The sequence below is a fragment of the Oryzias melastigma genome, linkage group LG11 (assembly GCF_002922805.2).
Source record: "Oryzias melastigma strain HK-1 linkage group LG11, ASM292280v2, whole genome shotgun sequence".
Taxonomy (NCBI): Eukaryota; Metazoa; Chordata; class Actinopteri; order Beloniformes; family Adrianichthyidae; genus Oryzias; species Oryzias melastigma.
Genome location: NC_050522.1, coordinates 23,926,122 through 23,941,082, shown reverse-complemented (window position 1 = coordinate 23,941,082; position 14,961 = coordinate 23,926,122). Strand labels below are relative to the sequence as shown.

General features: G+C 37.6%; 1 protein-coding gene and 1 long non-coding RNA gene across 4 annotated transcripts in view; one reads left to right on the top strand and one right to left on the bottom strand.

Annotated features, from left to right (window-relative positions):
• The window catches only part of LOC112162487, a 7,708-nt gene extending 6,066 nt beyond the window's left edge, over positions 1-1,642 (top strand). The window contains exon 2 of the long non-coding RNA XR_002922069.2: positions 921-1,642. This is a non-coding gene — a long non-coding RNA (uncharacterized LOC112162487). The remainder of the gene's footprint in view (positions 1-920) is intronic.
• The window catches only part of si:dkey-27c15.3 (GON-4-like protein), an 18,576-nt gene extending 4,482 nt beyond the window's left edge, over positions 1-14,094 (bottom strand). Inside the window, exons 1-22 of one of the 3 annotated variants that reach the window (XM_024298257.2) lie at positions 14,001-14,094; positions 12,397-12,624; positions 12,103-12,326; positions 10,788-10,862; positions 10,660-10,710; positions 10,536-10,589; positions 8,996-9,091; positions 8,832-8,924; positions 7,708-7,863; positions 7,136-7,346; positions 6,844-6,945; positions 6,688-6,728; positions 5,541-5,653; positions 5,273-5,462; positions 3,732-3,818; positions 3,473-3,650; positions 3,197-3,347; positions 2,969-3,116; positions 2,765-2,881; positions 863-1,591; positions 374-460; positions 2-124 (exon numbers count right to left, since the gene is read on the bottom strand). In XM_024298257.2, coding sequence (XP_024154025.1) covers positions 2-124; positions 374-460; positions 863-1,591; positions 2,765-2,881; positions 2,969-3,116; positions 3,197-3,347; positions 3,473-3,650; positions 3,732-3,818; positions 5,273-5,462; positions 5,541-5,653; positions 6,688-6,728; positions 6,844-6,945; positions 7,136-7,346; positions 7,708-7,863; positions 8,832-8,924; positions 8,996-9,091; positions 10,536-10,589; positions 10,660-10,710; positions 10,788-10,862; positions 12,103-12,326; positions 12,397-12,598 — 3,228 coding nt within the window. In that variant the 5' untranslated portion in view covers positions 12,599-12,624; positions 14,001-14,094. The other 2 variants (XM_024298255.2, XM_024298256.2) reach the window with 2 other exon arrangements.
• Between the last annotated feature and the right edge of the window lie 867 nt (positions 14,095-14,961).

Sequence of the window (14,961 nt, the reverse complement as noted above, 5' to 3'; positions counted from 1 at the left end):
ACGGCTGCAGGACGTGGCTCAACCGGCCGTATAAAACGTCTGGAGCCCCCGCCGCTGAAAATTCATCCAAAACCTGCAACAGCTGCTCGGCAAGGCTCGGACACCCCTGCACCGCCTCACAGACCTGCCCAGAAGAAGAAAACATGTTACTGATGAGCAGGACTGCCACGATTAGTCGACTAATTGACAACAAATCAATTTTTAAAATATTCGAGAACTAATTTAATAGTCAACCAGTCGTTACTTTATTTTAAATGGAGTCAGAGTGTAGTAAAGTTGAAAATTATAATGGCATTCTGCTCACTTTTTTAGGGTATTTTGGCATTTATTATGGTTTTTAGGTCAAAATAAGAGAGGAAAGGATTTCTCTTACTCTGTGGAGGTAATCCTGGGCAAACACCACATCCTCAGACTCCCTCAGATCGTCGTCATCCTCCGTTTCTTCTGAGGAGAGCTTCTCCTGTGAGGACACAGTTGTTTAATTTCCAAAATAAAAGCATTTCAGGTTTCATTGAAATAAATTAGAAATAAATTAGCCTTTTAGACAAATAAACTAATCAATAAAAGATAACAGCTTTGAAATGATTTGTGGATGGTTTTGGTCTCAGTTTTTTAGGGTTAAAATATTAATCTTTGTAACTTTATTTTGAAAGCTTGTATTTTTTAAAATCAAAAACAAAAAAAATGCCATCCTAGTGACTACAGAGATGTTCCGATTCTTTCTGGCTGAAGTTTCCTCTCACTTTTAGAGAAAACAGAAACTACTACCATAAAAAGGGAAGTTTTGGTTGAATAATTTCTGGTTGTCATGGAGATCAAAGAAAGTTTGTTCTGGTTCATCAACATTACAAACATGTTTTACTTGAACGTGGACGACAGACGATCTGGACTCATCAGAAGACGTCTCTCCATCTCCACAGGTCTCCTCTTCTTTTCCTGACCTGGACAAGGTGACAGTCACTTCATGTTCCCTTTCTGGCTCCGCCCCTTTTGGACGAGGAGAATCGAGGCTTCCTCTTGAACTGGGTGAAGATTCGGACATTTTTCTCTCCTTCACTCCTCCCTCGAGGTTGGTCCTGAGGACGTTGATTGATTTTTTTTTAAAGGAGGCGGAGCCTTTTCTCGCCTCCAGACTGGGTTTCCCTCGCCACGAAGGAGACAACCTTCTCCTCAGACCAGCCAGTGTCTGTATGTGGCCTCTGATTTTCTCAGTGGTTACCGTGGAGACGGTGGAGGAGGTGAAGGTGTCAGTCTTATGTAGAGGGAGTCGGTGAAGGAGGACTCGTGGAGGACTCGGCGAGGAAACCGCGGTGCTGGTTAGGGTGTCCAGCGGGGGGCAGGAGTTGGAGGCGGGAGGAGGGGGTGGCGGCTGCACCAGGACGAACCCCATTCGTTTGAAGTCCAGGTTGGCGGGAAGGCGCGGCGGGTATTTGGATCCCGGGGGAAAGCTGTAGGTGATGGAGGCGGAACGCAGGACGGCCAGCTGACTCTGACGGGGTTTCCCCTTCCTGCAGGAAGGGGGCGCCTCGGGGATGGAGCCAGACGGGCTGTTGGAATGTTTCACTGCCAGATAGATGATGGGAAGGCTCCGCTGGGGTAAAAAAAAAACAAAAAAACTGAATAAAAACTGAATTACAAACAATCAAACGCTCAGAATGAGACATTTTCATCAGATTTGAAGCAATTCTATAACTTTTCTAGGAACAAAATTGTGCTTAAAACCCTAAAAATGTAAAATAAATATACAAAATGTAAATGTTCATTTCATTTCTGCGCAAAATATACAGAGCTTGCAGCCTTGCACTGAAACTGAACAGGAAATATGCAAAACACAGCCATTTTGAGGATAAAAAAGATTAAAATAAACATATAAATTGCATTTATGGAACAGACTAGTGATCACATTTATTTTATTATTAGTAGGCTATAAACCTCATGACTACCACTTGTCCCTGGTTCAAACACATTTCAAAAATAAACTAAAAGCTCCCGAATCTAACCTATCTAAAGCAAATTTTGCCAGAAAAATGAGAATTAAAAACCCCTTGTTGAGCTGGAAACCGGCCAATCTGGCAACCCTAATATTAACATTTCAGCTTTATGCTAGCTGTTTTGGCTAAATTAGACATTCTTTCCAGGTTTTTAGGCTACTTTGGCTTTTTGCTAAAATGTCAGCTAAATGCTAGCTGTTTTGGCAATTTAGGATATTTTTGTTTTTTAGGCTATCTTTGAGTTTAGCTAATATTACAGCTACATGCTAGCTTTTTTGGCTTTTTAGCTATTTTTCTGTTTTTTAGGCTAATTTGGAGTCTAGCTAAAATATTTTAGCTTTATGCTAGATGTTTTGGCTAAATTAGACGTTTTCTAGCTTTTTTAATACTACATTTTCTTTTAGCTAAAATTTCAGCTACATGCTAGCTGTTTTGGCTAATTTAGAATTTTTGAGTTTTTCTCTGCTAATATTTTAGCTATCAGCTTCAGTGTTTTTTAGCTATGAATTTAAGCATCTTCAGCTATTAATCTATTGCAGGTAATGCTAAATATCTAGTTTTTAAAATGTTTTAGTGTAATTTTACATAAATTAATTATTTAAAATGTGTGGTTTTCTGGAAACCATAAATCTTCACGTTTAGGCTGTGATTGTTACACTTTTTCTGTTAGCCAACAAACCGACCCCGGCCCCCCATCAGAGAGGAAAACAGTTATGTTTTCCAACAGCTCGTGAGGAAAAGTTTTCAGGCAATTTTTAACACAGCTGTCATACCACAAGCCACAGGGGAAGGGCGTTATCCTCCCTCTCCACAGGGGGGCGTCGCTCTGCTGGATCTACAGGTCGACAGGCGACCGGCATTGGCCACAACACCTGCTGGTACCTGAAAGCCTGCAAATATTTCAGTCAGACAGAAGGATTCAGCTTCAGCTCTTTTTTTTTATTTTTTTATTTAGTTACGTTTCTTCTTTTTTCTACCTTTACGATGTTGTCTGGAAACCCGGGCCTGCAGCACTGCAGGATTCTCCTTCGGACCTGAACCACCGTTTTCCTCACCAGAAAATGAGACACGAGTTTCGGAGGGTCACATGACCCTCCCAAATTTCTGAGGCCAAGCACCAACAGGCTAGTAAAACACAAATACACAACTATTTTAAATACTTTGCGGTGTAAAAATGTATTTTTGATCTATGAACTTGGTGTTACCAGTCTTCAGCTGCAGTGAAAGCTGCTGTCCTGCGGGGGCAGTAGAGAGCCGGATCCAGACTGGCGCACGGCAGCAGTTCTGGGTAGAGGAACACGGGCCGCGTGGCGAAAAGCCAGGCCAGCTCAGCAGGCATGACGGGAAAACAGCGCACTGAGGAAATGAAGACAGGAAGAGTCGGATGAACCAAAACCACAAAGATTTCTGAAATGTTCTCATGTAAAAATGCTTCTATAAACATCATCAGAACAACCAGATATTGACTTTCAGGGACTCACTGTATCCTCTGGCATCCGGCGGGTGGTGCTGCGGCTCATAGCTGATGGGAGTCTGATGCAGCTCCTCCAGCAGCTCCAGCGCCCCCTGCAGGTTGGACGCTCTGAACGCGCTGCAGAATCCAGGCTGGCCTGCAGATCGGATGAGCTCGCCGCCCTGAGCCAGCATGTCCAGCTCAAACTGGGAATCAGATCAGTGGGTCAGCGTGACTTTTTGTCTGAACAACGGGCTTCAAATGATGTTCTGGTTGCTGTGAGTTACCAGGAACTGTTTGGTGGTCTCAGCCTCACCGTGCAGTTTGACAACAGGCAAACACAGCAGATGAATCTGAGTCAGCAGCTGAACATGCTGACAAACACGGAGAAACAGTCATCAGGGACTCACATCAACAGTTTTTAAGGCTCCGATCTTCTTTGTATCTATTTTGAAAGCGTTCCCAGTGAACTTTTATTTATGATTATGCAGTTTTTAGCCAAAATCTATGGATAGTAAATAGTTAATAGTTCCGATTCGTTTGTGCATAATTGTTGATATTAGCTTGTACGAAAATTGCAAAATACAATTTACACACACAACTTAAAGTCACAGCAGCTCAAAACTAACTACAAAGTACGCACCGATTGTCTGACACACACACAAAACCACATCTACATCTCCAGGTTTGTGTGTAAGCAATGCCTTTAAATGCTGCTAGAATGCTGGGACATCAGAGTTTTCTTTTCTTTTGAACTTAATACTAATATCTGGTAAAAACTTGACATTTTTCCACTTTCTTAAGCAGATATGACCGATAATTGATATAAAAAAAGTCTAAATATTCGTTTTAAAACGCTAAAGTTTCTCGCAGCCAAAGCAATCTGGGACTTATTTTGTATTTTCATTAAAAAACTTGATTAGAATTTTTATTATTTTTGGTATTATAAATTTACAGCATAAACTTTTATTCTATGTTGTTTGTTAAACATTTTTGGGGTTTCCACAGCAGAATGAATCCCATTTTTCCAGAGGGAATTTTCAGTTTTTGTGTGATTTTATGTGTAGCGTGCGAATGCAACATGGAAAAATGAAAGAATAAAAAATAATACCAAACAAGCAAGCAGGTAGTCTTTGAAACGGAAAATAGAAGTAAGTTCAAAATTAGACAAAAACTGAGTTATAGACCCTAAGATCCAAAGGGTTAAAAATAAATGTTCTAAATGTAAAATGTGTTTGATTTCATATTGCGATTATTTGCAGATAATAAGTGTCTGGAAAATACTCTAACATCACGGACGAATCGATTTGTGCGTGAATGCAGCTTTGTGTGTGACTAACAGGTGATTCATCTGTATTTTTTTTAAGATTTGTATGTGCAGATAGTTTTAAGATGCTGTAATTTAAAGTTGTGCATCGGTAAATTATATTTTTTCATATTTTGTAATTTTTGTACAGTCCTCACAACTACCCTCAAATTATGATGCGTTTAAGAATTACAAACAAAAAAAATCTCATGAGACTATTATCTTTCCAAAAAAATCTTTCAATTTTCTAGGAGATTATTATAAATTTGCCTCTGAGTTGTGGGCGGGACCTATGGTGTGGAACCACACCCCCTTCCCCTTCCCCTCGCTCAGAACAGAAAAGCTTGTGATCCACCAGCGTGTTTTTTAAAATCACATTTACACTCTTTTTCCAACAGAATTATTACAATTTGAATAACAAATTACTAAATAGAATTAATTTTGCGCTTAATCTTGATAAATAATTAAATACATGTTAAACAGATTTTATCAGAGTGGGTCTTTCAGACTCCGTCTGCGTACCTGCTGCAGCTGCTGCTGGAGTCTCCTCTTCTGCTGAGCGTTCAACTTCAGCGTGCACGGTTCTGGACAATGGGAGTGTTTCTGATAATGTGCGTTTGTTTGCTCCCGTTTCCTGATGAAAGCCAGCTGCTGCTTCACCGTACGCAGCCCCGGCGTCCAATCATCCTCCGGCTCCGCCTTAACCGCCTCTCTGAATAAACACACACACGAAGAGAACATCCATCAGGCGCAAACACAACCACCGGACACGTGGGGTCGTGCTACACACATGTGCAGATCCGGAGGGGGGTGTGGCTGAACAGTTTGTGTGTCTTCTTGTGGCTCCTCCTCTTCCTCGTGGCCTTCATCTTCCACTTCCTGTGATGCCAGGTCTTCTTTGAGCTGACGGAGGAAAGATAAAATCCTCATGTTTTGTTAAGGTAAAATATTTTTGGATTATTCTATGAAAAAATTGTATATAATTCTCGAGACCAACAAGGAGGGGCTTCTGGTCACACGCAAGATGGCGTCAGAATTAATCAGTAGCTGGAAGCGGAAATCGGAACTTTAGGAAACCCTTTCAAAATGATATGTTAAAACTTTTCAGAACTATTAGCTTTTATGCTTTTGAATCTGAAGAAAACCTCCGTGAATCAGCTGATCTGCGCCGCAAAAGGCGTTTTTTTTTTTTCGTGATCACGGAGAAAAATAAAACGGCCAACAGGGTCGATGAGAGAGAGAAGAAACAGGAGAAAAGTTTAAAAACGATACTTTTTTGCAGCAGGGGGAGGGACTTCTGGGTATTCATTTTTTCTCTGTAGCCAGATTCTCTTGCCAACAGGTGCAGAAGATCCAGATGTTTTTTTCAATTTAGCTGCAATTGCACAAATTAACCAATTCCAGAACAACCAGCGCCGTATTTCTAGCTCCACCCACCTCTTTCTTGTGAAATTTTCATGACTGATAAGTGACATCAGAGTACCCAACATGCACCGTGATCCAGGCAATCTGCGGAGCGCTACAACCGCTTGCTTGATCTCAAACATACCTATTGATAAGAGTCAAGTTCTCCAGCCCCGCCCCTCTGACTGGATTTTCAAATTTGGGCTGTGGGCGGAGTCAGCCTCCAACTTCCCTGTTTGGTTACCGTTTAAACCAGCATGTTTGTGTTACATAGATTGGTGACATCTCTGATGTTAAAGGGTTAATAACTTGACTTTAATAAATAAATTGGGGAATAAAAAGATCCATCCATCCATTCCTACAGTTTAAAATTGAAAATTCTGATTGAAAAATAATGCAACTTTGGAGAAAACATCTGCCAGATCCTGCAAGGGAGTAAATTTGAAGCAGCGAGAGCAGAATCTGGTTTTATTCATATTTGAAGTTAGACAACAGTGGTGGATAATTTAAAGAATATAAAGATTATTTCGTACCGTTTCAAAGAGTTCCTCCATCAGCTCGTTAACTTCCTTCTCTTGAGCACAGAAAGAAAAACGTTTTAACACAAAACTCCATTTTATAACATCATATAACCGTCTCTCAGTCATCTTGGATTATGAATAAAATCTGATTTGTTTGTGATTACTGACTGGTGATGCGGACAGCCTTGTCGTCACGGTAGTCTTCCACGTCTGGCTCGTCTGTGTCTGCCAGGAAGTTATACTCTGGATCGTCTTCATCATCACATTCATCTGCAGGAGAGTCAATAAATATCTTTAAGAATGACAGCACATCTTCCCGTTTTTGAGGGGACGCCTCAGTTCCTGATATTAGTTCCCATATTTGATTGATGGAAAAACAGATAAACTTTTCCTTAAAAACATCCAAAAGTTCTAGAAACTCAACATAAATGAGAAAGTTAAGTCTCACAGACTGACGCACCTTCATTATCTAGATCTGAACTCATCAAGCTTCTCAGCCAATCCGTCCAGTCCCTGTCCTCAGGGGCGGAGCTTGAGTCGTACATGTCAGGAGTGATGTCGGGAGCCCGGAGTTTGGCCTCCAGCTGTCCCAGCGGGACGTCCCTCAGGGGACGCTTGGAGCGAGTTCGACAGGCCATCACGCCGGCCTCGTCCTCCGACTCCGACAGCGGCTGAACGAGACAAATACGCAGGATTATGTTTTAACCTCGATCCGATTTAAAGTCATTTCATTTAGAGTATTTCCTGATACAGAGTCCTGATCTGATACTTTTGTAACACATCAAAAAATACATTTAATTAACAGATTTAGATTTTTCCATTTTTTATTTTACTAACTTTTTTGGATTATTTTAACACTTAAAATCAAAAGTTTGATTTAACGCTTAAACAGTTATTGATTGATATCTCCTTAGAAATCAAAAATGACTTTCTTCCAAAATCATAAGATATTTTGCTATTTTTTTTAATAATGACACAATCTCTATCACTCTGACTAAGTTTTACTAAAGATTGTTGGTTTCTCAGAGTTACCTGGTAGGGCTCCATACAATCTGCAAGCTCTTCTTCCACCGCATGGAGCTTCTCCAGGAAGGTGCTGTCCGTCACCGCTTTGGGGGGCGGGGCTTTTGGGGGAGGGGGAGGTCCCATTGACCCCAACTTGGAGCGTCTAAACTGAACTCGGGAGCTCTGATGGGCAGAAACGAGAAAATCGGTTTTACGAACATCTCTGTTTGACTTTGACAGAAAGTTAAAATTATTTTAAAATTAGCCAAAAACGTTAGCATGTTGCTAAAATAGAAGCTAAACTCTAAATTAGCATAAAAAACCCCAGCAGATAAAAACATAACCAAAAACGTTAGAATGTTGCTAAAATATTAGCTAAACTCTAAATTAGCCTAAAAAACCCCAGTAGATAACAAATTAGCAAAAAACGTTAGCATGTTGCTAAAATAGAAGCTAAACTCAAAATTAGCCAAAAAAACACCCCAGCAGAAAAAAAATTAGCCAAAAACGTTAGCATGTTGCTAAAGTAGAAGCTAAACTCTAATGTTGCCTAAAAAACCCCAGTAGATTAAAAAAAAATAGCAAAAAACGTTAGCATGTTGCTAAAATATTAGCCATACTTTAAATTAGCCTAAAAAACCCCAGTAGATAACAAATTAGCCAAAAACGTTAGCATGTTGCTTAAATATTAGCTAAACTCTAAATTAGCATAAAAAACCTCAATAGATTAAAAAAATTAGCAAAAACTTTAGCATGTTGCTAAAATAGAAGCTAAACTCTACTTACTATAAAACATTAAAACAGAAAGATTTGTTGCTAATCTACTTAAAATTTTGATATTTGAAGACTTACTCATTTATTTCCTATGGGGCACATTTTGCTCAATATTTCAAAAACTACAAAGTTTATGAAAACCAAAAAATACAAGCAGCAATGTCCTGAACGAGCTGAACATTTGATACCAAGATTGCTGATTTCACTGAAAGTGTGATTGAGTTTTTTACGTGCAGAAAAACATACAGAAAGCAGGAGAATCACTATAGTGTGAATGTTTACTAAACAATCACACAATTATGTTGAACACTGAAAACTATTAATCAGCTTATAAAGTTTGTCTCATCTGTTTTTTCTGATAATCTGATAACCATCACCTGCCACGGGCTGCAGCTGTCCTCCTCCCCCCGATTGAGTCGACTACCTCTGGGAGACGAAGCCGTGCTCTCCATGTCACTTTCCTGGAATGTCTGATGAATTAGCCAGAAATTGTTGATCAGCGTGAGACCTCGATGTAACCATCTCGTTCAAGAATCCTCACATCTTCAGCCGTCTCGTCCTCCTCTTCTTCATCAGGACGATACTCCTCATCAGAAGAGTCCTCCTCGTCTAAGGGGATGTCCACGAACTGAGGAGCCTGAATGCAATTAGAGTTCTACTTAAATAATCACCCAATCATCTTCTGATCTACTGTCAAAGAGTTCCCAGAGGTCTTTTAATTATGATTTTGTCGTTTTTAGACTAAATAAAAAAATCTGTGTTGCTTTTCTAGAGTGAGTGGGACCATTAGCACAGGGCAACCCCGCCCCCTTTCCCCTCATTGTTCCTGAGAGCTTGGAGCAGGGAGCTTCATGTCACAAATGAGCTCTTTTTCAAACAGCATTTTTCCGTCACAATTTAAATAAAAAATCAGAAATGCCAATTTTAAACTTAATTATATTAAAAAATATTTCAAAAAATGCAACAAAAATATCTTAAAATCACATTTTCATTATAGTGGATTTTAAAATTCTACATTTGAAACTGTCATTTAACTTTTAAGGAAATTTTGGACAAACTAATTAGTTACATCATCAAATAAAGAGATAAAGCAAAGACGCAATTCAGAAAAATACAAATATTAAAAGTATTAATATAACTCTTAGTCTCTAACAAATGTTTCTTTTCTTATTAATTTAATTTAAATAAATATTCTGAATTATATTAAGTGATCTTGGGTTTTTTTAGATGAAAGTAAAACTTGCCCAAGATAATAAATACATTAAAACCTAAACCAAACGACTGTAATCTCAAATTACACCAAGACAGTCAGTCGTGCACTTGAAAATCATTATTTGATTTATAGATAAAATATAAAAAAATATGTATCTATTTATTTCGCATTTAAAAACATTAAAGTTAAACCGTTTAACTCAGGAGTCTGTAAGCTTAAATGCTATAAATTTTATTCTTATTGACCAAAAAACAAAGCTAAGTCCAACTTCACAGGTTGAAAATATATATATATATATATTTAAGTTTTTATGGCCATCAAGCCATTTATTTATCAAATGTAGCCAATAATTATGAAGAAATTTTGAATAAATACGTAATATTTTTAATTTATTTAACTTTTGACGAGTTCCTTTCAAAATAAAATGCACCTCTAAGTCAAATAAAATCCTCCTGCTGCAACAGATTTACTTCAATTATAAATATAAGACAAACATGACATTTTTCTGTGACTATGACTTTAGCTGTGTTTTTTACTATCAATTATAAAAATGACAAAATTGGTGAATCCTATTTTTAATATATAAACATAAAACAAAACTTCCATAAATAAATAAAAAATAATGAACCACAGTGAAAGAAAATGTATTATTTTACCATCATTTTGCTTCATTATTTTGATATGTAAACACAAATGACTAAACTTAACTTTAAAAAACTAGAATTACAAACCTATGATTTATTCAAAGCATTAACATTTAAAGCCACAATCGTGGGATCAAACAGCCACATGAGGGTCCACAACCTGAGTGTGTAGACCACTGATTTAACTAAACAACTATTTTTTTTTGTGTGTGTTTACGTTTTACCTTGTTGGCATCGCTGCTCTTTTTGATGGGAGAAATGTTCCATGTGGGAATCACCTGGAAAGATGAAGTAACTTTAGGAACCAAATCAGCGACAAATTAAACGATAAACTAAGCGCTTGCTCACCACTCCCTTCTCCACGACTTCTTTAAACTTGGACCGAGTCATCTTAGGCTCCTAAAATAACAGTCTTTTAAATGATAAAACAGTACGTTTTAAACAATATTATTGCATCAGTGAAGGCGGAGACTCACAAAGGGAGGAACGGCTTCGGTCTCGTTGATGGCTGCTTTCATCATGGCGACCACGTGCTCGTTGGTGATCACTTCCTGTGAAATTTGGAGCACAAACTCTGTCAAATATCTGAGTTAGGTAAAAATGTAAAAACTTTAAAAAAGTAACTTTTTACCATAATTATTAACTAGATATATAGCATTACCTGTGATAATGCAAGTGTGAATGCTGTAAGCTGAATTTGGCCACTGAAAATGCTAGTGCCGATAGCTGAAAACGCAAAACCTGATGGCTAAAGATACTGAAATTGATAGCTGAAAACGCTAAAGCTGATAGCTGAAGATACTGAAAATGATAGCTGAAAACGCTAAAGCTGATAGCTGAAGATACTGAAAATGATAGCTGAAGATGCTTAAGCTGATAGCTGAAGATGCTGAAGATGATAGCTGAAAACACTAAAGCTGATGGCTAACAATGCTGAAGCTGATAGCTGAAGATGCTGAAATTAATAGCTGAAACACTAAAGCTGATAGCTGAAGATGCTGAAATTGATAGCTGAAGATGCTTAAGCTGATAGCTGAAGATGCTGAAATTGATAGCTGAAACACTAAAGCTGATAGCTGAAGATACTGAAGATGATAGCTGAAAACAGCAAAGCTGATACCTGAAGATACTGAAGATGATAGCTGAAAACAGCAAAGCTGATAGCTGAAGATGCTGAAGATGATAGCTGAAAACACTAAAGCTGATAGCTAAAAATGCTGAAGCTGATAGCTGAAGATGCTGAAATTGATAGCTGAAACACTAAAGCTGATAGCTGAAGATACTGAAGATGATAGCTGAAAATAGCAAAGCTGATAACTAAAAATGCTGAAGCTGATAGCTGAAGATACTGAAGATGATAGCTGAATAGTACCAAAATAATACCAAAATAGTAGAAAAAGCTAGCAGAATGCCAATTTTTAAAACTTTAAAATCATAACTTTTTTTACATTATTATAAATAATAATATTATTCCAGAATATTATTCAACTTAGACCTTAAATAACTTCCAATACGTTTCTCTCCATAAAAAAATATTTTGTCAAAATTATACAAGTTAAAAATAAGTGCAAGATAACATCGAGCTATTAATAACAATAAAATAAAATGATGGAGGGCCGGATAGAATGATCTGGAGGGCCGGATCCGGCCCCCGGGCCTTTACTTTGACACATGTGGACTACAGCAAATACATTTACTTTCAGCATATTCACATATTCAGATATTTGAAAACTCCAGAGCCAAGGAGAAAATAACAATTAAACATTTTAAAAAGTTGGCTGGTAAACCTACATGGATGATGTTTTTGACATTCACAGCTGTCAGGTTGTGTTGTTTGGACTTGGTCTCCAAAGACTGGTCGAGCTGTTTGTCGATCTCCACCTCCACTCCTGCGTCCTCCTCCTCTTCGGTCTCCGAGGCCTTGACTCTGCCGTGAGTCGGCTCCTCATTCGGTCCCTTCCTCTTCTTCCTCGCTGCCTTCTTCCTCGGTGCCTTCACTTCCATCTGACTATCCTCTGCCAGACAAAAACATGCAGGCATCAGAGAGGTTTTCAGCTTGATGTTGTGGTGTTTTCTGCAGGTTACCCATAGTGATGACAAGGCTGGAGTCGGTGGTGTCTTCCTCCACCAGCAAGTATTCTTCCTCCTCTTCCCCATCTTCTGTTCTCGCTCCAGCAGAAGCTGGCGGGGCGTCATTGGATAAGAGTTCTAACAACTTCAGCGGGCTGCTGTTGCTGGGCGGAGGTTTGGATGGGCTTAATCTGAGGCGTTTGCGTACCGGGTTCATTTTGGAGAAACATGACCTCCGACCTCCTGAGATATTATTGGACACAAACACAGGTAGACTCCAAGTTAAGCAGTTTGCTTCACATGTTATAGTTCTGTTGACTTCTACACTTAGGCGCTGAAGGGGGGGGGGCTGATTCTAGGAGGCCAGACTGGGGAGGGGGGCCCCAAAGGCCCCTAATGCAAATTTGCCACTGTGTTAGGGGCCCTGTAAAAATTATTTTCCTGCGGCCCAAAATCTCTAGAGGTGCCCCTGTTCACAACTATGAATCTCGTACATTTACAACATTTAATCTAATAAATTTACAATTATAAATCTCCAAAATTTATTATCATAAATCTCGTAAATTTACGACTTTAAATCTCAAATTTACAACCATATATCTCGCAAATTTATGTCTATAAATCTCAGAAATTTACAACCAAGAATCCATGAATTTACGACTATTAATCCTGTAAATTTGCGACTTTTAATCTCATACATTTACAACTATAAATCTTGTAAATTAACAACATTTAAACTCTTGAATTTACGATTATTAGTCTTATAAATTTACTAATTTTAATCTCATAAATCTACGAATTTTAATTTATTAAATTCACGGCTATAAATCTAAAACAATTACGACTGTAAATCTGATAAATTTACAACTTTTAATCTCGTAAATTTATGTCTAAATGTCATAAATTTCAGACTATAAATTGCGTAAATGTGTGAGTATAAATATAGTAATTTTACGACTTTTGATATGGTGAGTTTACAACTTTTTATCTGGCAAATGTATCACTTTTAATCTAATAAATTTACAATAAATGTTGCAAATTTAAGACTATAAATATAATAAATATACGACTTAACATGTGTACATTAGTGTTTCAATTAAATTTAAAGACATTGAAGATCATTTCCCTAAAATCTAGAATATAACTCATCCTAAGCGTAATCAAGAGTTTTACATTTGCTCCTATTATTGCAAATAAAAGCTTTAAAATGCTCAAAATTTACCAAAACTTGATGACACATTGGCAAAACAAAACCCACTAAAGACAAAAAGAAAACACGTGCTAAAAACATCTGCAAAACAAAGTGGGCACGAGCCGCTGGCTGCTGTTGTTAGCTAATGTTAGCTCGCCTCGTTTAGCCGTCGACGCTAAATTCGCGCCGGCTCTGCGGCTCTCCAGTCCGGTCAGAGCCCTGCTCATGTGCATCAGTCTGGGCACCTCCAAACCTAAAACAGCCCCGGACCCGGCTAGCAGCTAACGCTAGCATAAGAGCTTTCTTCGTTGAGCGTCAAATGTCCCTCTGGAGAACATGTTCGGTTTAGCTCTCTTTAAGGCGAAGTGTTCGTGAGATTATCGACAACTTTAAGGATTTTACTCATTTCCAATGCGGACATACTTACCGCCACAAGTACCGGACGATTCTGTTGGCTAAACTACATTTCCGGTGTCGCAGCGCAGACGCAACGCCAGGTGACGTCACCGGAAGTTGTTTACATTTTTACAGTAAAAAATATTTTTTTTATTCACGATATTTCTTATGTAGAAATAAGTTTTATTTTTTTAAATTTAACATTATTTTTATCTTAACTTTAATGTTTTTGGTTTAATTTATATGATAGGAAACGATATAGTGAAATTGCAATATAACAAAATAGTAAAACCGTTCAAGGTGTTTTATGAAAGAGTTTTTTCCAAATTTTTCCACACAAAAACTAAAATTTCACGACATTAGAATATTTTAAGAAGTACATGTTAAAATTGTAATAATGTATATACATGTAAGGAACTTTTAAGATGAAAAAAATTGTATTTAAAGAAAATAGCATTTTGTGTTGAAAAAAATAACTTTTTTTCTTCCTCTCTTATTTTACTGGCATGCATTTTAAAGGTGTTGAGGTTTCATTTTCACGAATTCTTCTATTCTCTTTTCTGGTTAAATAAAAAAATAACTTTTTTGGTGAAATTCCACATAGTCTGATTAAGTTATTTAATGTAATTATAACATTCATAAAAGCACATTATTTAAAAACTAGACCCCTTAATATAAACCCCTTAATCTAATTAAATTTAGCATTTTAGCGTAAAACCAGTTTGTTCAAACTATTTTTGGAATATGTTTTCAATTGCATTTCAATTATTTTAATATTTATTAATTTGTTTAATTTTATTTAATGAAAGAAAAGGCTTTTTGATAAAGTGAACCAGCTGCATCTTTTTTTGTATTGTAAACAGCCTATATAGACACCAGTTGTATTTTTATAATGCAATATTCATTTAAAAAAAATGATTTAACTATTCTGTAAAAATAAGAGCAATTGTAGCCACGTTGAAATATCTTCCATGACTCAATGCAAAAAATTA